The 27,607-nt window shown below is 48.2% G+C and overlaps 1 protein-coding gene and 1 long non-coding RNA gene across 5 annotated transcripts in view; both read right to left on the bottom strand.

Moving 5' to 3' along the window:
• LOC127928963 (Golgi reassembly-stacking protein 1-like) overlaps positions 1-27,607 on the bottom strand; it is a 39,065-nt gene that overhangs the window by 10,249 nt on the left and 1,209 nt on the right. Inside the window, exons 2-6 of the mRNA XM_052516606.1 lie at positions 23,683-23,763; positions 17,813-18,016; positions 13,640-13,726; positions 13,295-13,425; positions 11,689-11,824 (exon numbers count right to left, since the gene is read on the bottom strand). Coding sequence (XP_052372566.1) covers positions 11,689-11,824; positions 13,295-13,425; positions 13,640-13,726; positions 17,813-18,016; positions 23,683-23,763 — 639 coding nt within the window. The remainder of the gene's footprint in view (positions 1-11,688; positions 11,825-13,294; positions 13,426-13,639; positions 13,727-17,812; positions 18,017-23,682; positions 23,764-27,607) is intronic.
• LOC127928964 (uncharacterized) lies at positions 13,891-17,756 on the bottom strand. 4 transcript variants are annotated; one of them, XR_008133014.1, is made up of 4 exons: positions 17,428-17,756; positions 16,078-16,134; positions 14,686-15,557; positions 13,891-14,073 (listed from the first exon to the last, which is right to left on the bottom strand). It is a non-coding gene; the product is annotated as an uncharacterized LOC127928964 (long non-coding RNA). The 4 variants fall into 4 exon arrangements; XR_008133016.1 differs by lacking the exon at positions 13,891-14,073 and having other exon boundaries at positions 14,593-14,749; positions 15,142-15,557; XR_008133015.1 differs by lacking the exon at positions 16,078-16,134 and having other exon boundaries at positions 14,686-15,550.

The raw sequence follows: 27,607 nt of genomic DNA, 5'->3' as shown, positions 1-27,607 counted from the left end.
TGGAGAGGTTAAGGCCAGATGGAGAGGTTAAGACCAGATGGAGAGGTTAAGACCAGATAGAGAGGTTAAGACCAGATAGAGAGGTTAGGTAGAGGTTAAGGCCAGCTGGAGAGGTTAAGGCAAGCTGGAGAGGTTAAGGCCAGATGTAGAGGTTAAGACCAGATGGAGAGGTTAAGGTATTAAGGTAGAGGTTAAGACCAGATGGAGAGGTTAAGACCAGATGGAGAGGTTAAGGCCAGATGGAGAGGTTAAGACCAGATGGAGAGGTTATGGCCAGATGGAGAGGTTAAGACCAGATAGAGAGGTTAAGACCAGATGGATGGTTAAGACCAGATGGAGATTAAGACCAGATGGAGAGGTTAAGACCAGATGGAGAGGTTAAGGCCAGATGGAGAGGTTAAGACCAGATGGAGAGGTTATGGCCAGATGGAGAGGTTAAGAACAGATAGAGAGGTTAGGTAGAGGTTAAGGCCAGCTGGAGGTTAAGGCAAGCTTAAGGCAGATGTAGAGGTTAAGACCAGATGGAGAGATTAAGTTAAAGGCCCAGATGAAGACCAGATGGAGAGGTTAAGACCAGATGGAGAGGTTAATGGAGAGGTTAAGAACAGATGGAGGTTAGGTAGAGGTTAAGGCCAGCTGGAGAGGTTACAAGGCCAGACAGGAGAGGTTAAGGCCAGATGGAGAGTTAAGTTAAGGCCAGACGGAGAGATTAAGGCCAGACGGAGAGGTTAAGGCCAGACGGAGAGGTTAAGTAGAGGTTAAGGCCAGCTGGAGAGGTTAAGGCCAGCTGGAGAGGTTAAGGCCAGCTGGAGAGGTTAAGGTAGAGGTTAAGACCAGATGTAGAGGTTAAGACCAGATGGAGAGGTTAAGACCAGATGGAGAGGTTAAGGCCAGATGGAGAGGTTAAGGCCAGATGGCGAGGTTAAGGCCAGATGGCGAGGTTAAGACCAGATGGAGAGGTTAAGACCAGATGGAGAGGTTAAGACCAGATGGAGAGGTTAAGGTCAGATGGAGAGGTTAAGACCAGATGGAGAGGTTAAGGTCAGATGGAGAGGTTAAGGTCAGATGGAGAGGTTAAGTTCAGATGGAGAGGTTAAGACCAGATGGAGAGGTTAAGGTCCGATGGAGAGGTTAAGGTCAGATGGAGCGGTTAAGTAGAGGTTAAGGCCAGATGGAGAGGTTAAGGCCAGATGGAGAGGTTAAGACCAGATGGAGAGGTTATGGCCAGATGGAGAGGTTATGGCCAGATGGAGAGGTTAAGACCAGATAGAGAGGTTAGGTAGAGGTTAAGGCCAGCTGGAGAGGTTAAGGCAAGCTGGAAAGGTTAAGGCCAGATGGACAGGTTAAGGCCAGATGGACAGGTTAAGGCCAGATGGAGAGGTTAAGGTATTAAGGTAGAGGTTAAGACCAGATGTAGAGATTAAGACCAGATGTAGAGATTAAGACCAGATGAGAGGTTAAGACCAGATGGAGAGGTTAAGACCAGATGGAGAGGTTAAGACCAGATGGAGAGGTTATGGCCAGATGGAGAGGTTATGGCCAGATGGAGAGGTTAAGACCAGATGGAGAGGTTATGGCCAGATGGAGAGGTTATGGCCAGATGGAGAGGTTAAGACCAGATGGAGAGGTTAAGGTAGAGATTAAGGCCAGATGGAGAGGTTAAGGTAGAGGTTAAGGCCAGATGGAGAGGTTTAGGCCAGATGGAGTGTTTAAGACCAGATGGAAAGATTATGGCCAGATGGAGAGGTTATGGCCAGATGGCGAGGTTAAGACCAGATGGAGAGGTTAAGGCCAGATGGAGAGGTTAAGGTCAGATGGAGAGGTTAAGGTCAGATGGAGAGGTTAAGTAGAGGTTAAGGCCAGATGGAGAGGTTAAGTAGAGGTTAAGGCCAGATGGAGAGGTTAAGGTATTAAGGTAGAGGTTAAGACCAGATGGAGAGTTTAAGACCAGATGGAGAGGTTACGGCCAGATGGGGAGGTTACGGCCAGATGGGGAGGTTACGGCCAGATGGAGAGGTTACGGCCAGACGGAGAGGTTAAGACCAGACGGAGAGGTTAAGACCAGATGGAGAGGTTACGGCCAGACGGAGAGGTTAAGACCAGACGGAGAGGTTAAGACCAGACGTAGAGGTTAAGACCAGATGTAGAGGTTAAGACCAGATGGAGAGGTTAAGACCAGATGGAGAACTTAAGACCAGATGGAGAGGTTAAGACCAGATGGAGAGGTTAAGACCAGATGGAGAGGTTATGGCCAGATGGAGAGGTTAATGCCAGATGGAGAGGTTAAGACCAGATGGAGAGGTTATGGCCAGATGGAGAGGTTAAGACCAGATAGAGAGGTTAGGTAGAGGTTAAGGCCAGCTGGAGAGGTTAAGGCAAGCTGGAGAGGTTAAGGCCAGATGTAGAGGTTAAGACCAGATGGAGAGGTTAAGGTATTAAGGTAGAGGTTAAGACCAGATGGAGAGGTTAAGGCCAGATGGAGAGGTTATGGCCAGATGGAGAGGTTATGGCCAGATGGAGAGGTTAAGACCAGATGGAGAGGTTAGGTAGAGGTTAAGGCCAGCTGGAGAGGTTAAGGCCAGATGGACAGGTTAAGGCCAGATGGACAGGTTAAGGCCAGATGGAGAGGTTAAGGTAGAGGTTAAGGCCAGATGGAGAGGTTAAGGTAGAGGTTAAGGCCAGATGGAGCGGTTTAGGCCAGACGGAGAGATTAAGGCCAGACGGAGAGGTTAAGGCCAGACGGAGAGGTTAAGTAGAGGTTAAGGCCAGCTGGAGAGGTTAAGGCCAGCTGGAGAGGTTAAGGCCAGCTGGAGGTTAAGGCCAGCTGGAGAGGTTAAGGTATTAAGGTAGAGGTTAAGACCAGATGGAGAGGTTAAGACCTGATGGAGAGGTTAAGACCAGATGGAGAGGTTAAGACCAGATGGAGAGGTTAAGACCAGATGGAGAGGTTAAGGCCAGATGAAGAGGTTATGGCCAAATGGCGAGGTTATGGCCAGATGGCGAGGTTAAGGTATTAAGGTAGAGGTTAAGACCAGATGGAGAGGTTAAGACCAGATGGAGGTTAAGACCAGATGGAGGTTAAGACCAGATGGAGAGGTTAAGACCAGATGGAGAGGTTAAGGCCAGATGGAGAGGTTAAGGCCAGATGGAGAGGTTAAGACCAGATGGAGAGGTTATGGCCAGATGGAGAGGTTAAGACCAGATAGAGAGGTTAGGTAGAGGTTAAGGCCAGCTGGAGAGAGGTTAAGGCAAGCTGGAGAGGTTAAGGCCAGATGTAGAGGTTAAGACCAGATGGAGAGGTTAAGACAAGATGGAGAGGTTAAGGCCAGATGGAGAGGTTAAGGCCAGATGGAGAGGTTAAGACCAGATGGAGAGGTTATGGCCAGATGGAGAGGTTAAGACCAGATAGAGAGGTTAGGTAGAGGTTAAGGCCAGCTGGAGAGGTTAAGGCAAGCTGGAGAGGTTAAGGCCAGATGTAGAGGTTAAGACCAGATGGAGAGGTTAAGGTATTAAGGTAGAGGTTAAGACCAGATGGAGAGGTTAAGACCAGATGGAGAGGTTAAGGCCAGATGGAGAGGTTAAGACCAGATGGAGAGGTTATGGCCAGATGGAGAGGTTAAGACCAGATAGAGAGGTTAGGTAGAGGTTAAGGCCAGCTGGAGAGGTTAAGGCAAGCTGGAGAGGTTAAGGCCAGATGTAGAGGTTAAGACCAGATGGAGAGGTTAAGGTATTAAGGTAGAGGTTAAGACCAGATGGAGAGGTTAAGACCAGATGGAGAGGTTAAGGCCAGATGGAGAGGTTAAGACCAGATGGAGAGGTTATGGCCAGATGGAGAGGTTAAGACCAGATAGAGAGGTTAGGTAGAGGTTAAGGCCAGCTGGAGAGGTTAAGGCAAGCTGGAGAGGTTAAGGCCAGATGGAGAGATTAAGACCAGATGGAGAGGTTAAGACCAGATGGAGGTTAAGACCAGATGGAGATTAAGGCCAGATGGAGAGGTTAAGACCAGATGGAGAGGTTAAGGCCAGATGGAGAGGTTAAGACCAGATGGAGAGGTTAAGACCAGATGGAGAGGTTATGGCCAGATGGAGAGGTTAAGACCAGATAGAGAGGTTAGGTAGAGGTTAAGGCCAGCTGGAGAGGTTAAGGCAAGCTGGAGAGGTTAATGCCAGATGTAGAGGTTAAGACCAGATGGAGAGATTAAGGTATTAAGGTACAGGTTAAGACCAGATGGAGAGGTTAAGACCAGATGGAGAGGTTAAGACCAGATGGAGAGGTTATGGCCAGATGGAGAGGTTAAGACCAGATAGAGAGGTTAGGTAGAGGTTAAGGCCAGCTGGAGAGGTTAAGGCAAGCTGGAGAGGTTAAGGCCAGATGGACAGGTTAAGGTAGAGGTTAAGGCCAGATGGAGAGTTAAGGTAGAGGTTACGGCCAGACGGAGAGGTTAAGGCCAGATGGAGAGGTTAAGGCCAGACGGAGAGGTTAAGTAGAGGTTAAGGCCAGCTGGAGAGGTTAAGGCCAGCTGGAGAGGTTAAGGCCAGCTGGAGAGGTTAAGGTAGAGGTTAAGACCAGATGTAGAGGTTAAGACCAGATGGAGAGGTTAAGACCAGATGGAGAGGTTAAGGCCAGATGGAGAGGTTAAGGCCAGATGGCGAGGTTAAGGCCAGATGGAGAGGTTAAGACCAGATGGAGAGGTTAAGACCAGATGGAGAGGTTAAGGTCAGATGGAGAGGTTAAGGTCAGATGGAGAGGTTAAGACCAGATGGAGAGGTTAAGGTCAGATGGAGAGGTTAAGGTCAGATGGAGAGGTTAAGTTCAGATGGAGAGGTTAAGACCAGATGGAGAGGTTAAGGTCAGATGGAGAGGTTAAGGTCAGATGGAGAGGTTAAGGTCAGATGGAGCGGTTAAGTAGAGGTTAAGGCCAGATGGAGAGGTTAAGGCCAGATGGAGAGGTTAAGGCCAGATGGAGAGGTTATGGCCAGATGGAGAGGTTATGGCCAGATGGAGAGGTTAAGACCAGATAGAGAGGTTAGGTAGAGGTTAAGGCCAGCTGGAGAGGTTAAGGCAAGCTGGAAAGGTTAAGGCCAGATGGACAGGTTAAGGCCAGATGGACAGGTTAAGGCCAGATGGACAGGTTAAGGCCAGATGGAGAGGTTAAGGTATTAAGGTAGAGGTTAAGACCAGATGTAGAGGTTAAGACCAGATGTAGAGATTAAGACCAGATGAGAGGTTAAGACCAGATGGAGAGGTTAAGACCAGATGGAGAGGTTATGGCCAGATGGAGAGGTTAAGGTAGAGGTTAAGGCCAGATGGAGAGGTTAAGGTAGAGGTTAAGACCAGATGGAGAGGTTAAGGTCAGATGGAGAGGTTAAGGTCAGATGGAGCGGTTAAGTAGAGGTTAAGGCCAGATGGAGAGTTTAAGACCAGATGGAGAGATTATGGCCAGATGGAGAGGTTATGGCCAGATGGCAAGGTTAAGACCAGATGGAGAGGTTAAGGCCAGATGGAGAGGTTAAGGCCAGATGGAGAGGTTAAGGTCAGATGGAGAGGTTAAGTAGAGGTTAAGGCCAGATGGAGAGGTTAAGTAGAGGTTAAGGCCAGATGGAGAGGTTAAGGTATTAAGGTAGAGGTTAAGACCAGATGGAGAGTTTAAGACCAGATGGAGAGGTTACGGCCAGATGGGGAGGTTACGGCCAGATGGGGAGGTTACGGCCAGATGGAGAGGTTACGGCCAGACGGAGAGGTTACGGCCAGACGGAGAGGTTAAGACCAGATGGAGAGGTTACGGCCAGACGGAGAGGTTAAGACCAGATGGAGAGGTTAAGACCAGATGGAGAGGTTAAGACCAGATGGAGAACTTAAGACCAGATGGAGAGGTTAAGACCAGATGGAGAGGTTAAGACCAGATGGAGAGGTTAAGACCAGATGGAGAGGTTAAGGCCAGATGGAGAGGTTAATGCCAGATGGAGAGGTTAAGACCAGATGGAGAGGTTATGGCCAGATGGAGAGGTTAAGACCAGATAGAGAGGTTAGGTAGAGGTTAAGGCCAGCTGGAGAGGTTAAGGCAAGCTGGAGAGGTTAAGGCCAGATGTAGAGGTTAAGACCAGATGGAGAGGTTAAGGTATTAAGGTACAGGTTAAGACCAGATGGAGAGGTTAAGACCAGATGGAGAGGTTAAGACCAGATGGAGAGGTTATGGCCAGATGGAGAGGTTAAGACCAGATAGAGAGGTTAGGTAGAGGTTAAGGCCAGCTGGAGAGGTTAAGGCAAGCTGGAGAGGTTAAGGCCAGATGGACAGGTTAAGGTAGAGGTTAAGGCCAGATGGACAGGTTAAGGCCAGATGGAGAGGTTAAGGTATTAAGGTAGAGGTTACGGCCAGATGGAGAGGTTAAGGCCAGACGGATAGATTAAGGCCAGACGGAGAGGTTAAGGCCAGACGGAGAGGTTAAGTAGAGGTTAAGGCCAGCTGGAGAGGTTAAGGCCAGCTGGAGGGTTAAGGCCAGCTGGAGAGGTTAAGGCCAGCTGGAGAGGTTAAGGTATTAAGGTAGAGGTTAAGACCAGATGGAGAGGTTAAGACCAGATGGAGAGGTTAAGGCCAGATGGAGAGGTTAAGGCCAGATGGAGAGGGTAAGACCAGATGGAGAGGTTAAGGCCAGATGGAGAGGGTAAGACCAGATGGAGAGGTTATGGCCAGATGGAGAGGTTAAGACCAGATAGAGAGGTTAGGTAGAGGTTAAGGCCAGCTGGAGAGGTTAAGGCAAGCTGGAGAGGTTAAGGCCAGATGTAGAGGTTAAGACCAGATGGAGAGATTAGAGGTTAAGACCAGATGGAGAGGTTAAGACAAGATGGAGAGATTAAGGCCAGATGGAGAGGTTAAGGCCAGATGGAGAGGTTAAGACCAGATGGAGAGGTTATGGCCAGATGGAGAGGTTAAGACCAGATAGAGAGGTTAGGTAGAGGTTAAGGCCAGCTGGAGAGGTTAAGGCAAGCTGGAGAGGTTAAGGCCAGATGTAGAGGTTAAGACCAGATGGAGAGATTAGAGGTTAAGACCAGATGGAGAGGTTAAGACAAGATGGAGAGGTTAAGGCCAGATGGAGAGGTTAAGGCCAGATGGAGAGGTTAAGACCAGATGGAGAGGTTATGGCCAGATGGAGAGGTTAAGACCAGATAGAGAGGTTAAGACCAGATGGAGAGGTTAAGGTATTAAGGTAGAGGTTAAGACCAGATGGAGAGGTTAAGACCAGATGGAGAGGTTAAGGCCAGATGGAGAGGTTAAGACCAGATGGAGAGGTTATGGCCAGATGGAGAGGTTAAGACCAGATGGAGAGGTTATGGCCAGATGGAGAGGTTAAGACCAGATAGAGAGGTTAGGTAGAGGTTAAGGCCAGCTGGAGAGGTTAAGGCAAGCTGGAGAGGTTAAGGCCAGATGGACAGGTTAAGGCCAGATGGAGAGGTTAAGGTGTTAAGGTAGAGGTTAAGACCAGATGTAGAGGTTAAGACCAGATGTAGAGATTAAGACCAGATGGAGAGGTTAAGACCAGATGGAGGTTAAGACCAGATGGAGATTAAGACCAGATGGAGAGGTTAAGACCAGATGGAGAGGTTAAGGCCAGATGGAGAGGTTAAGACCAGATGGAGAGGTTATGGCCAGATGGAGAGGTTAAGACCAGATAGAGAGGTTAGGTAGAGGTTAAGGCCAGCTGGAGAGGTTATGGCCAGATGGAGAGGTTAAGACCAGATAGAGGTTAGGTAGAGGTTAAGGCCAGCTGGAGAGGTTAAGGCAAGCTGGAGAGGTTAAGGCCAGATGTAGAGGTTAAGACCAGATGGAGAGATTAAGGTATTAAGGTACAGGTTAAGACCAGATGGAGAGGTTAAGACCAGATGGAGAGGTTAAGACCAGATGGAGAGGTTATGGCCAGATGGAGAGGTTAAGACCAGATAGAGAGGTTAGGTAGAGGTTAAGGCCAGCTGGAGAGGTTAAGGCAAGCTGGAGAGGTTAAGGCCAGATGGACAGGTTAAGGTAGAGGTTACGGCCAGATGGAGAGGTTAAGGCCAGACGGATAGATTAAGGCCAGACGGAGAGGTTAAGGCCAGACGGAGAGGTTAAGTAGAGGTTAAGGCCAGCTGGAGAGGTTAAGGCCAGCTGGAGAGGTTAAGGCCAGCTGGAGAGGTTAAGGTAGAGGTTAAGACCAGATGGAGAGGTTAAGACCAGATGGAGAGGTTAAGACCAGATGGAGAGGTTAAGGTATTAAGGTAGAGGTTAAGACCAGATGGAGAGGTTAAGACCAGATGGAGAGGTTAAGGCCAGATGGAGAGGTTAAGGCCAGATGGAGAGGTTAAGGCCAGATGGAGAGGTTAAGGCCAGATGGAGAGGTTAAGGCCAGATGGAGAGGTTAAGGCCAGATGGAGAGGTTAAGACCAGATGGAGAGGTTAAGACCAGATGGAGAGGTTAAGGTCAGATGGAGAGGTTAAGGTCAGATGGAGAGGTTAAGACCAGATGGAGAGGTTAAGACCAGATGGAGAGGTTAAGGTCAGATGGAGAGGTTAAGGTCAGATGGAGAGGTTAAGGTCAGATGGAGCGGTTAAGTAGAGGTTAAGGCCAGATGGAGAGGTTAAGGCCAGATGGAGAGGTTAAGGCCAGATGGAGAGGTTAAGGCCAGATGGAGAGGTTAAGGCCAGATGGAGAGGTTAAGGCCAGATGGAGAGGTTATGGCCAGATGGAGAGGTTAAGACCAGATAGAGAGGTTAGGTAGAGGTTAAGGCCAGCTGGAGAGGTTAAGGCAAGCTGGAAAGGTTAAGGCCAGATGGACAGGTTAAGGCCAGATGGACAGGTTAAGGCCAGATGGACAGGTTAAGGTATTAAGGTAGAGGTTAAGACCAGATGTAGAGATTAAGACCAGATGTAGAGATTAAGACCAGATGAGAGGTTAAGACCAGATGGAGAGGTTATGGCCAGATGGAGAGGTTATGGCCAGATGGAGAGGTTATGGCCAGATGGAGAGGTTAAGACCAGATGGAGAGGTTAAGGTAGAGGTTAAGGCCAGATGGAGAGGTTAAGGTAGAGGTTAAGGCCAGATGGAGAGGTTTAGGCCAGATGGAGTGTTTAAGACCAGATGGAGAGATTATGGCCAGATGGAGAGGTTATGGCCAGATGGCAAGGTTAAGGCCAGATGGAGAGGTTAAGGTCAGATGGAGAGGTTAAGGTCAGATGGAGAGGTTAAGGTCAGATGGAGAGGTTAAGGTCAGATGGAGAGGTTAAGACCAGATGGAGAGGTTAAGACCAGATGGAGAGGTTAAGGTCAGATGGAGAGGTTAAGGTCAGATGGAGAGGTTAAGACCAGATGGAGAGGTTAAGGTCAGATGGAGAGGTTAAGGTCAGATGGAGAGGTTAAGGTCAGATGGAGCGGTTAAGTAGAGGTTAAGGCCAGATGGAGAGGTTAAGGCCAGATGGAGAGGTTAAGGCCAGATGGAGAGGGTTAAGGCCAGATGGAGAGGTTAAGGCCAGATGGAGAGGTTAAGACCAGATGGAGAGGTTATGGCCAGATTGAGAGGTTATGGCCAGATGGAGAGGTTAAGACCAGATAGAGAGGTTAGGTAGAGGTTAAGGCCAGCTGGAGAGGTTAAGGCAAGCTGGAAAGGTTAAGGCCAGATGGACAGGTTAAGGCCAGATGGACAGGTTAAGGCCAGATGGACAGGTTAAGGCCAGATGGAGAGGTTAAGGTATTAAGGTAGAGGTTAAGACCAGATGTAGAGGTTAAGACCAGATGTAGAGATTAAGACCAGATGAGAGGTTAAGACCAGATGGAGAGGTTATGGCCAGATGGAGAGGTTATGGCCAGATGGAGAGGTTATGGCCAGATGGAGAGGTTAAGACCAGATGGAGAGGTTAAGGTAGAGGTTAAGGCCAGATGGAGAGGTTAAGGTAGAGGTTAAGGCCAGATGGAGAGGTTTAGGCCAGATGGAGTGTTTAAGACCAGATGGAGAGATTATGGCCAGATGGAGAGGTTATGGCCAGATGGCAAGGTTAAGGCCAGATGGAGAGGTTAAGGTCAGATGGAGAGGTTAAGGTCAGATGGAGAGGTTAAGGTCAGATGGAGAGGTTAAGGTCAGATGGAGCGGTTAAGTAGAGGTTAAGGCCAGATGGAGAGGTTAAGTAGAGGTTAAGGCCAGATGGAGAGGTTAAGGTATTAAGGTAGAGGTTAAGACCAGATGGAGAGTTTAAGACCAGATGGAGAGTTTAAGACCAGATGGAGAGGTTACGGCCAGATGGAGAGGTTACGGCCAGATGGAGAGGTTACGGCCAGATGGAGAGGTTACGGCCAGACGGAGAGGTTACGGCCAGACGGAGAGGTTAAGGCCAGATGGAGAGGTTAAGGCCAGATGGAGAGGTTACGGCCAGACGGAGAGGTTAAGGCCAGACGGAGAGGTTAAGACCAGATGTAGAGGTTAAGACCAGATGGAGAGGTTAAGACCAGATGGAGAGGTTAAGACCAGATGGAGAGGTTAAGACCAGATGGAGAGGTTAAGACCAGATGGAGAGGTTAAGACCAGATGGAGAGGTTATGGCCAGATGGAGAGGTTAAGGTAGAGGTTAAGGTCAGATGGAGAGGTTAAGGCCAGATGGAGAGGTTTAGGCCAGATGGAGCGTGTTAAGGGAGAATTTACGGCCAAGCTGAGAGGTTACAGCCAGACGGAGAGGTTACGGCCAGACGGAGAGGTTAAGGCCAGACGGAGAGGTTAAGGCCAGACGGAGAGGTTAAGGCCAGACGGAGAGGTTAAGTAGAGGTTAAGGCCAGATGGAGAGGTTAAGGCCAGACGGAGAGGTTACGGCCAGACGGAGAGGTTACGGCCAGACGGAGAGGTTACGGCCAGACGGAGAGGTTACGGCCAGATGGAGAGGTTACGGCCAGACGGAGAGGTTAAGGCCAGATGGAGAGGTTAAGGCCAGATGGAGAGGTTAAGGCCAGATGGAGAGGTTAAGGCCAGATGGAGAGGTTAAGTCGAGGTTAAGGCCAGATGGGGAGGTTAAGTAGAGGTTAAGGCCAGCTGGAGAGGTCAAGTAGAGGTTAAGGCCAGCTGGAGAGGTTAAGACCAGATGGAGAGGTTAAGGCCAGATGGAGAGGTTAAGACCAGATGGAGAGGTTAAGGCCAGATGGAGAGGTTAAGGCCAGATGGAGAGGTTAAGGCCAGATGGAGAGGTTAAGGTAGAGGTTAAGGCCAGATGGAGAGGTTAAGGCCAGATGGAGAGGTTAAGGTAGAGTTTAAGGCCAGATGGAGAGGTTAAGGTAGAGGTTAAGGCCAGATATAGAGGTTTAGGCCAGATGAAGCGTGTTAAGGGAGAGTTTACGGCCAGGCGGAGAGGTTACGGCCAGACGGAGAGGTTAAGGCCAGACAGAGAGGTTAAGACCAGACGGAGAGGTTTAGGCCAGACGGAGAGTTTAAGGCCAGACGGAGAGGTTAACACCAGATGGAGAGGTTAAAGGGAACTTGAGATGACAGACAGTGCTACTACTGTATATCCTGGATGTATTTGCTCTCCATCATAAAGGGTCTCTTAGATAAATAAAGTTTAAATAAAACATGTAACTTAGCTACATATCATTCTAAATACACTTGGGATATTCAAAGGAAATGTATCATATTTATCTAAAAGGAAAAGGGAACGAGAGGTGAGATGTGAAGGTGTTTACCTCAGTGTGGTGGCCAGGGGGGATCTCTCGGGTTCTGCTGTTGTCATCAGGTAAAGGACGGGCCCCATGGCTGTTCAGGTTAACAGGACGGCTTGGGATTCGGTGCAAGTAGCCGAATCCAATACCACAACCTAAGCTGAGATAGAATTAAACAATATTCCTGGAGGGGCTATGGTATATTGTGAATATACCTGTTGCTAAGGGGGTATGGTATATTGTGAATATACCCGTTGCTACGGGGGTATGGTATATTGTGAACATACCCGTTGCTAAGGGGGTATGGTATATTGTAAACATACCCGTTGCTACGGGGGTATGGTATATTGTGAACATACCCGTTGCTACGGGGGTATGGTATATTGTGAACATACCCGTTGCTAAGGGGGTATGGTATATTGTGAACATACCCGTTGCTAAGGGGGTATGGTATATTGTGAACATACCCGTTGCTAAGGGGGTATGGTATATTGTGAACATACCCGTTGCTAAGGGGCTATGGTATATTGTGAACATACCCGTTGCTAAGGGGGTATGGTATATTGTGAACATACCCGTTGCTACGGGGGTATGGTATATTGTGAACATACCCGTTGCTAAGGGGGTATGGTATATTGTGAACATACACGTTGCTAAGGGGATATGGTATATTGTTAATATACCTGTTGCTCAGGGGGTATGGTATATTGTGAACATACCCGTTGCTACGGGGGTATGGTATATTGTGAAGATACACATTGCTAAGGGGGTATGGTATATTGTGAATATACCCGTTGCTAAAGGTTGTAGCAGGGTATGAAGCGGTAGCAGGGTATGAAGCGGTAGCAGAGTATGAAGCGATAGCAGGGTATGAAGCGGTAGCAGGGTATGAAGCGGTAGCAGGGTATGAAGCGGTAGCGGGGTATGAAGCGGTAGCGGGGTATGAAGCGGTAGCGGGGTATGAAGCGGTAGCAGGGTATGAAGCGGTAGCGGGGTATGAAGCGGTAGCAGGGTATGAAGCGGTAGCGGGGTATGAAGCGGTAGCGGGGTATGAAGCGGTAGCGGGGTATGAAGCGGTAGCAGGGTATGAAGCGGTAGCAGGGTATGAAGCGGTAGCGGGGTATGAAGCGGTAGCGGGGTATGAAGCGGTAGCGGGTATGAAGCGGTAGCGGTATGAAGCAGTAGCGGGGTATGAAGCGGTAGCGGGTATGAAGCGGTAGCGGGGTATGAAGCGGTAGCGGGGTATGAAGCGGTAGCAGGGTATGAAGCGGTAGCGGGGTATGAAGCGGTAGCGGGGTATGAAGCGGTAGCAGGGTATGAAGCGGTAGCAGGGTATGAAGCGGTAGCGGGGTATGAAGCGGTAGCGGGGTATGAAGCGGTAGCAGGGTATGAAGCGGTAGCAGGGTATGAAGCGGTAGCGGGGTATGAAGCGGTAGCGGGGTATGAAGCGGTAGCAGGGTATGAAGCGGTAGCAGGGTATGAAGCGGTAGCAGGGTATGAAGCGGTAGCAGGGTATGAAGCGGTAGCAGGGTATGAAGCGGTAGCAGGGTATGAAGCGGTAGCGGGATATTAACAGACGTTCTCTCCTAAAAGAGGTTGATACAGTCTGCTAGAGTGGAGAGAGGTTTACCTGCCCTCTCCGCCCCAGGCTCCATTGGGGGTAACCACCAGCTCTCTACAGAGGTCTGTCCCAGTGTTGTAGACCAGCAGCTTCAGAGGCTTGCCCTCGTTGCTCTCGATCAGGGTGAACAAGTCCTCAGACTGCAGAGTGAAACAACACAATGATAGACAGACACTGCAGTAAGAGAAAAGGGCAATCTGGGAGGAAAAACATGCCAGCTAACAGTGAACAAAAAATATCTTTCAGCAATTTCTAACTTTGAAAAAGTTAAAATATTTGGTGAAATGGATTTCCCATGCAAACAACAGGTTACATGAAGTCTTGGTGTGCCTGCAAGCCTGGTTTTAATCGTACATCTGGCAACACCTGGTCTGCTCCAACAATGAAGTCTTGGTGTGCCTGCAAGCCAGCCAACGCTGCTGGGGAATTAGATTCCACATCCTGAAAGAAAAGGAAGAAGTTATCATTTCTGATCTTAGAAACTAATTGAAAACCCCAGAGGTATGGGGTGTCTTTATGAACACCTGTTCATAAAGACAGTGACATACATAAAGCCACTCGAGTCCTATACATGAGGCTACATGAGTTCTATTTTTTTTATTTTACCTTTATTTAACCAGGCAAGTCAGTTAAGAACATATTCTTATTTTCAATGACGGCCTAGGAACAGTGGGTTAACTGCCTGTTCAGGGGCAGAACGACAGATTTGTACCTTGTCAGCTCGGGGGTTTGAACTCGCAACCTTCCGGTTACTAGTCCAACGCTCTAACCACTAGGCTACCTGCCACCTCTACACTCTAACCACTAGGCTACCCTACCTCCTCTACACTCTAACCACTAGGCTACCTGCCGCCTCTACACTCTAGCCACTAGGCTACCTGCCTCCTCTACACTCTAACCACTAGGCTACCCTACCTCCTCTACACTCTAACCACTAGGCTACCCTACCTCCTCTACACTCTAACCACTAGGCTACCCTGCCTCCTCTACACTCTAACCGCTAGGCTACCTGCCGCCTCTACACTCTAACCGCTAGCCTACCTGCCGCCTCTACACTCTAACCGCTAGCCTACCTGCCTCCTCTACACTCTAACCGCTAGGCTACCTGCCGCCTCTACACTCTAACCGCTAGCCTACCTGCCTCCTCTACACTCTAACCGCTAGGCTACCTGCCGCCTCTACACTCTAACCACTAGCCTACCTGCCACCTCTACACTCTAACCACTAGGCTACCTGCCGCCTCTACACTCTAACCACTAGGCCACCTGCCACCTCTACACTCTAACCACTAGGCCACCTGTCACCTCTACACTCTAACCACTAGGCTACCTGCCACCTCTACACTCTAACCACTAGGCTACCTGCCACCTCTACACTCTAACCACTAGGCTACCTGCCACCTCTACACTCTAACCACTAGGCTACCTGCCACCTCTACACTCTAACCACTAGGCTACCTGCCGCCTCTACACTCTAACCACTAGGCTACCCTGCCGCCTCTACACTCTAACCACTAGGCTACCCTGCCGCCTCTACACTCTAACCACTAGGCTACCTGCCACCTCTACACTCTAACCACTAGGCTACCTGCCACCTCTACACTCTAACCACTAGGCTACCCTGCCACCTCTACACTCTAACCACTAGGCTACCCTGCCGCCTCTACACTCTAACCACTAGGCTACCCTGCCGCCTCTACACTCTAACCACTAGGCTACCCTGCCGCCTCTACACTCTAACCACTAGGCTACCCTGCCGCCTCTACACTCTAACCACTAGGCTACCCTGCCGCCTCTACACTCTAACCACTAGGCTACCTGCCACCTCTACACTCTAACCACTAGGCTACCTGCCACCTCTACACTCTAACCACTAGGCTACCTGCCTCCTCTACACTCTAACCACTAGGCTACCTGCCACCTCTACACTCTAACCACTAGGCTACCTGCCACCTCTACACTCTAACCACTAGGCTACCTGCCGCCTCTACACTCTAACCACTAGGCTACCTGCCTCCTCTACACTCTAACCACTAGGCTACCTGCCACCTCTACACTCTAACCACTAGGCTACCTGCCACCTCTACACTCTAACCACTAGGCTACCTGCCTCCTCTACACTCTAACCACTAGGCTACCTGCCACCTCTACACTCTAACCACTAGGCTACCTACCTCCTCTACACTCTAACCACTAGGCTACCTGCCGCCTCTACACTCTAACCACTAGGCTACCTACCTCCTCTACACTCTAACCACTAGGCTACCTGCCGCCTCTACACTCTAACCACTAGGCCACCTGCCACCTCTACACTCTAACCACTAGGCTACCTGCCACCTCTACACTCTAACCACTAGGCTACCTGCCACCTCTACACTCTAACCACTAGGCTACCTGCCACCTCTACACTCTAACCACTAGGCTACCTGCCACCTCTACACTCTAACCACTAGGCTACCTACCTCCTCTACACTCTAACCACTCGGCTACCTGCCGCCTCTACACTCTAACCACTAGGCTACCTGCCGCCTCTACACTCTAACCACTAGGCTACCCTGCCGCCTCTACACTCTAACCACTAGGCTACGCTGCCGCCCCTACACTCTAACCACTAGGCTACCCTGCCGCCCCTACACTCTAACCACTAGGCTACCCTGCCGCCTCTACACTCTAACCACTAGGCTACCCTGCCGCCTCTACACTCTAACCACTAGGCTACCCTGCCACCTCTACACTCTAACCACTAGGCTACCCTACCACCTCTACACTCTAACCACTAGGCTACCCTACCACCTCTACACTCTAACCACTAGGCTACCTACCTCCTCTACACTCTAACCACTAGGCTACCTGCCGCCTCTACACTCTAACCACTAGGCCACCTGCCACCTCTACACTCTAACCACTAGGCTACCTGCCTCCTCTACACTCTAACCACTAGGCTACCTGCCACCTCTACACTCTAACCACTAGGCTACCTGCCACCTCTACACTCTAACCACTAGGCTACCTGCCGCCCCTACACTCTAACCACTAGGCTACGCTGCCGCCCCTACACTCTAACCACTAGGCTACCTACCCCTCTACACTCTAACCACTAGGCTACCCTGCCGCCTCTACACTCTAACCACTAGGCTACCCTGCCGCCTCTACACTCTAACCACTAGGCTACCCTGCCGCCTCTACACTCTAACCACTAGGCTACCCTGCCGCCTCTACACTCTAACCACTAGGCTACCTGCTACCTCTTCACTCTAACCACTAGGCTACCCTGCCGCCTCTACACTCTAACCACTAGGCTACCTACCCCCTCTACACTCTAACCACTAGGCTACCCTGCCGCCTCTACACTCTAACCACTAGGCTACCTGCCGCCTCTACACTCTAACCACTAGGCTACCTGCTACCTCTACACTCTAACCACTAGGCTACCCTGCCACCTCTACACTCTAACCACTAGGCTACCCTGCCGCCTCTACACTCTAACCACTAGGCTACCTGCCGCCTCTACACTCTAACCACTAGGCTACCTGCCGCCTCTACACTCTAACCACTAGGCTACCTGCCGCCTCTACACTCTAACCACTAGGCTACCTGCCGCCTCTACACTCTAACCACTAGGCTACCTGCCGCCTCTACACTCTAACCACTAGGCTACCCTGCCGCCTCTACACTCTAACCACTAGGCTACCTGCCGCCTCTACACTCTAACCACTAGGCTACCCTGCCGCCTCTACACTCTAACCACTAGGCTACCTGCCACCTCTACACTCTAACCACTAGGCTACCCTGCCTCCTCTACACTCTAACCACTAGGCTACCTGCCACCTCTACACTCTAACCACTAGGCTACCTTCCTCCTCTACACTCTAACCACTAGGCTACCTGCCGCCTCTACACTCTAACCACTAGGCTACCCTGCCGCCTCTACACTCTAACCACTAGGCTACCTGCCACCTCTACACTCTAACCACTAGGCTACGCTGCCGCCTCTACACTCTAACCACTAGGCTACCTGCCGCCTCTACACTCTAACCACTAGACTACCTGCCTCCTCTACACTCTAACCACTAGGCTACCTGCCTCCTCTACACTCTAACCACTAGGCTACCTGCCTCCTCTACACTCTTACCACTAGGCTACCTGCCGCCTCTACACTCTAACCACTAGGCTACCTGCCTCCTCTACACTCTAACCACTAGGCTACCTGCCACCTCTACACTCTAACCACTAGGCTACCCTGCCTCCTCTACACTCTAACCACTAGGCTACCTGCCGCCTCTACACTCTAACCACTAGGCTACCTGCCGCCCCTCCACTCTAACCACTAGGCTACCTACCTCCTCTACACTCTAACCACTAGGCTACCTGCCGCCTCTACACTCTAACCACTAGGCTACCCTGCCGCCTCTACACTCTAACCACTAGGCTACCCTGCCGCCTCTACACTCTAACCACTAGGCTACGCTGCCGCCCCTATGATAACAAAGCAACAACAGAGGCTCCACTGTGACTTGTCCTAACTCACCAGGATGTGCCAGACCTTCTCATGGGCTCCCTGGAAGCTGCAGAGGCGTACAGAAGCCCCCAGGAGCCCCTGACCCCCCCACATGTTGCTAGGAACCACCTCCAGCTCTCTGACCCGAAGAGCCTTGGTGCTCCACACCTCCAGCCTCACTGCCTTCTCCACGTTGGCCTTCAGAAGGGCCTTCAGCAGGTCATTCTCTCTGTTCTGGAGTGAGGAGAGGGTAAAAACAGCTGTCAGCTAAAATACACAGTACCCACACACCTGTTCATAAAGACACAGTGACAGGTACCCACACACCTGTTCATAAAGACACAGTGACAGGTACCCACACACCTGTTCATAAAGACACAGTGACAGGTACCCACACACCTGTTCATAAAGACACAGTGACAGGTACCCACACACCTGTTCATAAAGACACAGTGACAGGTACCCACACACCTGTTCATAAAGACACAGTGACAGGTACCCACACACCTGTTCATAAAGACACAGTGACAGGTACCCACACACCTGTTCATAAAGACACAGTGACAGGTACCCACACACCTGTTCATAAAGACACAGTGACAGGTACCCACACACCTGTTCATAAAGACACAGTGACAGGTACCCACACACCTGTTCATAAAGACACAGTGACAGGTACCCACACACCTGTTCATAAAGACACAGTGACAGGTACCCACACACCTGTTCATAAAGACACAGTGACAGGTACCCACACACCTGTTCATAAAGACACAGTGACAGGTACCCACACACCTGTTCATAAAGACACAGTGACAGGTACCCACACACCTGTTCATAAAGACACAGTGACAGGTACCCACACACCTGTTCATAAAGACACAGTGACAGGTACCCACACACCTGTTCATAAAGACACAGTGACAGGTACCCACACACCTGTTCATAAAGACACAGTGACAGGTACCCAGGTACCCACACACCTGTTCATAAAGACACAGTGACAGGTACCCACACACCTGTTCATAAAGACACAGTGACAGGTACCCACACACCTGTTCATAAAGACACAGTGACAGGTACCCACACACCTGTTCATAAAGACACAGTGACAGGTACCCACACACCTGTTCATAAAGACACAGTGACAGGTACCCACACACCTGTTCATAAAGACACAGTGACAGGTACCCACACACCTGTTCATAAAGACACAGTGACAGGTACCCACACACCTGTTCATAAAGACACAGTGACAGGTACCCACACACCTGTTCATAAAGACACAGTGACAGGTACCCACACACCTGTTCATAAAGACACAGTGACAGATACCACACACCTGTTCATAAAGACACAGTGACAGGTACCCACACACCTGTTCATAAAGACACAGTGACAGGTACCCACACACCTGTTCATAAAGACACAGTGACAGGTACCCACACACCTGTTCATAAAGACACAGTGACAGGTACCCACACACCTGTTCATAAAGACACAGTGACAGTTCATAAAGACACAGTGACCCCACACACCTGTTCATAAAGACACAGTGACAGGTACCCACACACCTGTTCATAAAGACACAGTGACAGGTACCCACACACCTGTTCATAAAGACACAGTGACAGGTACCCACACACCTGTTCATAAAGACACAGTGACAGGTACCCACACACCTGTTCATAAAGACACAGTGACAGGTACCCACACACCTGTTCATAAAGACACAGTGACAGGTACCCACACACCTGTTCATAAAGACACAGTGACAGGTACCCACACACCTGTTCATAAAGACACAGTGACAGGTACCCACACACCTGTTCATAAAGACACAGTGACAGGTACCCACACACCTGTTCATAAAGACACAGTGACAGGTACCCACACACCTGTTCATAAAGACACAGTGACAGGTACCCACACACCTGTTCATAAAGACACAGTGACAGGTACCCACACACCTGTTCATAAAGACACAGTGACAGGTACCCACACACCTGTTCATAAAGACACAGTGACAGGTACCTGTTCATAAAGACACAGTGACAGGTACCCACACACCTGTTCATAAAGACACAGTGACAGGTACCCACACACCTGTTCATAAAGACACAGTGACAGGTACCCACACACCTGTTCATAAAGACACAGTGACAGGTACCCACACACCTGTTCATAAAGACACAGTGACAGGTACCCACACACCTGTTCATAAAGACACAGTGACAGGTACCCACACACCTGTTCATAAAGACACAGTGACAGGTACCCACACACCTGTTCATAAAGACACAGTGACAGGTACCACACACCTGTTCATAAAGACACAGTGACAGGTACCACACACCTGTTCATAAAGACACAGTGACAGGTACCCACACACCTGTTCATAAAGACACAGTGACAGGTACCCACACACCTGTTCATAAAGACACAGTGACAGGTACCCACACACCTGTTCATAAAGACACAGTGACAGGTACCCACACACCTGTTCATAAAGACACAGTGACAGGTACCCACACACCTGTTCATAAAGACACAGTGACAGGTACCCACACACCTGTTCATAAAGACACAGTGACAGGTACCCACACACCTATTCATAAAGACACAGTGACAGGTACCCACACACCTGTTCATAAAGACACAGTGACAGGTACCCACACACCTGTTCATAAAGACACAGTGACAGGTACCCACACACCTGTTCATAAAGACACAGTGACAGGTACCCACACACCTGTTCATAAAGACACAGTGACAGGTACCCACACACCTGTTCATAAAGATACAGTGACAGATACCACACACCTGTTCATAAAGACACAGTGACAGGTACCCACACACCTGTTCATAAAGACACAGTGACAGGTACCCACACACCTGTTCATAAAGACACAGTGACAGGTACCCACACACCTGTTCATAAAGACACAGTGACAGGTACCCACACACCTGTTCATAAAGACACAGTGACAGGTACCCACACACCTGTTCATAAAGACACAGTGACAGGTACCCACACACATGTTCATAAAGACACAGTGACAGGTACCCACACACCTGTTCATAAAGACACAGTGACAGGTACCCACACACCTGTTCATAAAGACACAGTGACAGGTACCCACACACCTGTTCATAAAGACACAGTGACAGATACCACAAACCTGTTCATAAAGACACAGTGACAGGTACCCACACACCTGTTCATAAAGACACAGTGACAGGTACCCACACACCTGTTCATAAAGACACAGTGACAGGTACCCACACACATGTTCATAAAGACACAGTGACAGGTACCCACACACCTGTTCATAAAGACACAGTGACAGGTACCACACACCTGTTCATAAAGACACAGTGACAGGTACCCACACACCTGTTCATAAAGACAGTGACAGGTACCCACACACCTGTTCATAAAGACACAGTGACAGATACCACACACCTGTTCATAAAGACACAGTGACAGGTACCACACACCTGTTCATAAAGACACAGTGACAGGTACCCACACACCTGTTCATAAAGACACAGTGACAGGTACCCACACACCTGTTCATAAAGACACAGTGACAGGTACCCACACACCTGTTCATAAAGACAGTGACAGGTACCACACACCTGTTCATAAAGACACAGTGACAGGTACCACACACCTGTTCATAAAGACACAGTGACAGGTACCCACACACCTGTTCATAAAGACACAGTGACAGGTACCCACACACCTGTTCATAAAGACACAGTGACAGGTACCCACACACCTGTTCATAAAGACACAGTGACAGGTACCCACACACCTGTTCATAAAGACACAGTGACAGGTACCCACACACCTGTTCATAAAGACAGTGACAGGTACCACACACCTGTTCATAAAGACACAGTGACAGGTACCACACACCTGTTCATAAAGACACAGTGACAGGTTAATGAATCCCTCTGTCTCTATAACTCACCAGTCTGGTGTTAATGAATCCCTCTGTCTCTATAACTCACCAGTCTGGTATTAATGAATCCCTCTGTCTCTATAACTCACCAGTCTGGTGTTAATGAATCCCTCTGTCTCTATAACTCACCAGTCTGGTATTAATGAATCCCTCTGTCTCTATAACTCACCAGTCTGGTGTTAATGAATCCCTCTGTCTCTATAACTCACCAGTCTGGTGTTAATGAATCCCTCTGTCTCTATAACTCACCAGTCTGGTATTAATGAATCCCTCTGTCTCTATAACTCACCAGTCTGGTGTTAATGAATCCCTCTGTCTCTATAACTCACCAGTCTGGTGTTAATGAATCCCTCTGTCTCTATAACTCACCAGTCTGGTGTTAATGAATCCCTCTGTCTCTATAACTCACCAGTCTGGTGTTAATGAATCCCTCTGTCTCTATAACTCACCAGTCTGGTATTAATGAATCCCTCTGTCTCTATAACTCACCAGTCTGGTATTAATGAATCCCTCTGTCTCTATAACTCACCAGTCTGGTGTTAATGAATCCCTCTGTCTCTATAACTCACCAGTCTGGTATTAATGAATCCCTCTGTCTCTATAACTCACCAGTCTGGTATTAATGAATCCCTCTGTCTCTATAACTCACCAGTCTGGTGTTAATGAATCCCTCTGTCTCTATAACTCACCAGTCTGGTATTAATGAATCCCTCTGTCTCTATAACTCACCAGTCTGGTATTAATGAATCCCTCTGTCTCTATAACTCACCAGTCTGGTATTAATGAATCCCTCTGTCTCTATAACTCACCAGTCTGGTGTTAATGAATCCCTCTGTCTCTATAACTCACCAGTCTGGTGTTAATGAATCCCTCTGTCTCTATAACTCACCAGTCTGGTATTAATGAATCCCTCTGTCTCTATAACTCACCAGTCTGGTGTTAATGAATCCCTCTGTCTCTATAACTCACCAGTCTGGTGTTAATGAATCCCTCTGTCTCTATAACTCACCAGTCTGGTGTTAATGAATCCCTCTGTCTCTATAACTCACCAGTCTGGTATTAATGAATCCCTCTGTCTCTATAACTCACCAGTCTGGTGTTAATGAATCCCTCTGTCTCTATAACTCACCAGTCTGGTATTAATGAATCCCTCTGTCTCTATAACTCACCAGTCTGGTGTTAATGAATCCCTCTGTCTCTATAACTCACCAGTCTGGTATTAATGAATCCCTCTGTCTCTATAACTCACCAGTCTGGTATTAATGAATCCCTCTGTCTCTATAACTCACCAGTCTGGTATTAATGAATCCCTCTGTCTCTATAACTCACCAGTCTGGTGTTAATGAATCCCTCTGTCTCTATAACTCACCAGTCTGGTATTAATGAATCCCTCTGTCTCTATAACTCACCAGTCTGGTGTTAATGAATCCCTCTGTCTCTATAACTCACCAGTCTGGTATTAATGAATCCCTCTGTCTCTATAACTCACCAGTCTGGTGTTAATGAATCCCTCTGTCTCTATAACTCACCAGTCTGGTATTAATGAATCCCTCTGTCTCTATAACTCACCAGTCTGGTGTTAATGAATCCCTCTGTCTCTATAACTCACCAGTCTGGTGTTAATGAATCCCTCTGTCTCTATAACTCACCAGTCTGGTATTAATGAATCCCTCTGTCTCTATAACTCACCAGTCTGGTGTTAATGAATCCCTCTGTCTCTATAACTCACCAGTCTGGTGTTAATGAATCCCTCTGTCTCTATAACTCACCAGTCTGGTGTTAATGAATCCCTCTGTCTCTATAACTCACCAGTCTGGTGTTAATGAATCCCTCTGTCTCTATAACTCACCAGTCTGGTGTTAATGAATCCCTCTGTCTCTATAACTCACCAGTCTGGTATTAATGAATCCCTCTGTCTCTATAACTCACCAGGCTGGTGTTTCCTATTGATAGGATGAAGTCAAAGAATGGCTCCAAACCAGCATGGTGTGCAGGGGAGTTCTCTTGGATCTGGAAATAGAGTAGCCGAGTAAGTTAACATGTGTTTACAGCAGGTTTCATCCAGGGGACAAAGGTTCAAGGCAGGCCTGACCTGTTGTATTAAGCATTTCACTGTAAGGTCAACTACACCTGTTGTATTAAGCATTTCACTGTAAGGTCAACTACACCTGTTGTATTAAGCATTTCACTGTAAGGTCAACTACACCTGTTGTATTAAGCATTTCACTGTGAGGTCTACTACACCTGTTGTATTAAGCATTTCACTGTAAGGTCTACTACACCTGTTGTATTCATCATTTCACTGTAAGGTCTACTACACCTGTTGTATTAAGCATTTCACTGTAAGGTCAACTACACCTGTTGTATTAAGCATTTCACTGTAAGGTCTACTACACCTGTTGTATTAAGCATTTCACTGTAAGGTCTACTACACCTGTTGTATTAAGCATTTCACTGTAAGGTCTACTACACCTGTTGTATTCAGCATTTCACTGTAAGGTCAACTACACCTGTTGTATTAAGCATTTCACTGTAAGGTCAACTACACCTGTTGTATTAAGCATTTCACTGTAAGGTCAACTACACCTGTTGTATTAAGCATTTCACTGTAAGGTCAACTACACCTGTTGTATTCAGCATTTCACTGTAAGGTCTACTACACCTGTTGTATTCAGCATTTCACTGTGAGGTCTACTACACCTGTTGTATTAAGCATTTCACTGTAAGGTCAACTACACCTGTTGTATTAAGCATTTCACTGTAAGGTCAACTACACCTGTTGTATTAAGCATTTCACTGTGAGGTCTACTACACCTGTTGTATTAAGCATTTCACTGTAAGGTCTACTACACCTGTTGTATTCATCATTTCACTGTAAGGTCTACTACACCTGTTGTATTCAGCATTTCACTGTAAGGTCTACAACACCTGTTGTATTCAGAATTTCACTGTAAGGTCTACTACACCTGTTGTATTCAGCGTTTCACTGTAAGGTCAACTACACCTGTTGTATTAAGCATTTCACTGTAAGGTCTACTACACCTGTTGTACTCAGCATTTCACTGTAAGGTCTACTACACCTGTTGTATTAAGCATTTCACTGTAAGGTCAACTACACCTGTTGTATTAAGCATTTCACTGTAAGGTCAACTACACCTGTTGTATTCAACATTTCACTGTGAGGTCTACTACACCTGTTGTATTCAGCATTTCACTGTGAGGTCTACTACACCTGTTGTATTCAGCATTTCACTGTAAGGTCTACTACACCTGTTGTATTCAGCATTTCACTGTAAGGTCTACTACACCTGTTGTATTCGGCATTTCACTGTAAGGTCTACTACACCTGTTGTATTCGGCATTTCACTGTAAGGTCTACTACACCTGTTGTATTCAGCATTTCACTGTAAGGTCTACTACACCTGTTGTATTCAGCATTTCACTGTAAGGTCTACTACACCTGTTGTATTCAGCATTTCACTGTAAGGTCTACTACACCTGTTGTATTCGGCATTTCACTGTAAGGTCTACTACACCTGTTGTATTCAGCATTTCACTGTAAGGTCTACTACACCTGTTGTATTCAGCATTTCAATGTGAGGTCTACTACACCTGTTGTATTCAGCATTTCACTGTAAGGTCTACTACACCTGTTGTATTCAGCATTTCACTGTAAGGTCTACTACACCTGTTGTATTCGGAATTTCACTGTAAGGTCTACTACACCTGTTGTATTCAGCATTTCACTGTAAGGTCTACTACACCTGTTGTATTCAGCATTTCACTGTGAGGTCTACTACACCTGTTGTATTCAGCATTTCACTGTAAGGTCTACTACACCTGTTGTATTCAGCATTTCACTGTAAGGTCTACTACACCTGTTGTATTCAGCATTTCACTGTAAGGTCTACTACACCTGTTGTATTCAGCATTTCACTGTAAGGTCTACTACACCTGTTGTATTCGGCATTTCACTGTAAGGTCTACTACACCTGTTGTATTCAGCATTTCACTGTAAGGTCTACTACACCTGTTGTATTCAGCATTTCACTGTAAGGTCTACTACACCTGTTGTATTCAGCATTTCACTGTAAGGTCTACTACACCTGTTGTATTCAGCATTTCACTGTAAGGTCTACTACACCTGTTGTATTCAGCATTTCACTGTAAGGTCTACTAAACCTGTTGTATTCGGCATTTCACTGTAAGGTCTACTACACCTGTTGTATTCAGCATTTCACTGTAAGGTCTACTACACCTGTTGTATTCAGCATTTCACTGTAAGGTCTACTACACCTGTTGTATTCAGCATTTCACTGTAAGGTCTACTACACCTGTTGTATTCAGCATTTCACTGTAAGGTCTACTACACCTGTTGTATTCGGCATTTCACTGTAAGGTCTACTACACCTGTTGTATTCAGCATTTCACTGTAAGTTCTACTACACCTGTTGTATTCGACGCATGTGACAAATAAACATTTGATTTGATCAACCGAACATCCCTGGTCATCCCTACTGGCTCTGATCTGGAGGACTCCCTAAACATAGAACATCCCTGGTCATCCCTACTGCCTCTGATCTGGAGGACTCACTAAACAGAGAACATCCCTGGTCATCCCTACTGCCTCTGATCTGGAGGACTCACTAAACAGAGAACATCCCTGGTCATCCCTACTGCCTCTGATCTGGAGGACTCACTAAACAGAGAACATCCCTGGTCATCCCTACTGCCTCTGACTCACTAAACAGAGAACATCCCTGGTCATCCCTACTGCCTCTGATCTGGAGGACTCACTAAACAGAGAACATCCCTGGTCATCCCTACTGCCTCTGACTCACTAAACAGAGAACATCCCTGGTCATCCCTACTGCCTCTGATCTGGCAGACTCACTAAACCGACATGTTTTGCTTGTCAAATATGTCTAAGTGTTGGAGCGTGCACCTGGATATCCGTAAATAAATAAATAACTAGAAAATGGTTCCATCTGGTTTGCTTAATATAAAGAATTTGAAATGATTTATACTTTTACTTTTGATACGTAAGTATATTTTAAACCAAATACAGCTAGTTGATGATCCCTGTTGGATAATGACAGGCTGGCGACATCTGACAAACTCTGATTGTGGGAATGATGACGTCATTTACACTTCTGGTACCCCCTCACCGGCGGGGTTCAAAAATAACACTTGACCGCTGCTTATTAGCTTCCAATGACATATGTAGCACATGGGGTCAACCGGTAAAACGCTTCAGTAGTGCGGGGACAACAGGGAAAACGCTTCAGTAGTGCGGGGACAACCGGTAAAACACTTCAGTAGGGCGGTGACAACCGGTAAAACGCTTCAGTAGGGCGGGGACAACCGGTAAAACGCTTCAGTAGTGCGGGGACAACCGGTAAAACGCTTCAGTAGGGCGGGGACAACCGGTAAAACGCTTCAGTAGGGCGGTGACAACCGGTAAAACGCTTCAGTAGGGCGGTGACAACCGGTAAAACGCTTCAGTAGTGCGGGGACAACCGGTAAAACGCTTCAGTAGTGCGGTGACAACCGGTAAAACGCTTCAGTAGTGCGGGGACAACCGGTAAAACGCTTCAGTAGGGCGGTGACAACCGGTAAAAACGCTTCAGTAGTGCGGTGACAACCGGTAAAGCGCTTCAGTAGTGCGGTGACAACCGGTAAAACGCTTCAGCAGTGCGGTGACAACCGGTAAAACGCTTCAGTAGTGCGGTGACAACCGGTAAAACGCTTCAGTAGGGCGGTGACAACCGGTAAAACGCTTCAGTAGGGCGGGGACAACCGGTAAAACGCTTCAGTAGTGCGGGGTCAACCGGTAAAACGCTTCAGTAGTGCG

Source organism: Oncorhynchus keta, unplaced genomic scaffold (assembly GCF_023373465.1).
Source record: "Oncorhynchus keta strain PuntledgeMale-10-30-2019 unplaced genomic scaffold, Oket_V2 Un_scaffold_515_pilon_pilon, whole genome shotgun sequence".
NCBI lineage: Eukaryota > Metazoa > Chordata > Actinopteri > Salmoniformes > Salmonidae > Oncorhynchus > Oncorhynchus keta.
This window is presented reverse-complemented; position numbering and strand designations above follow the sequence as displayed.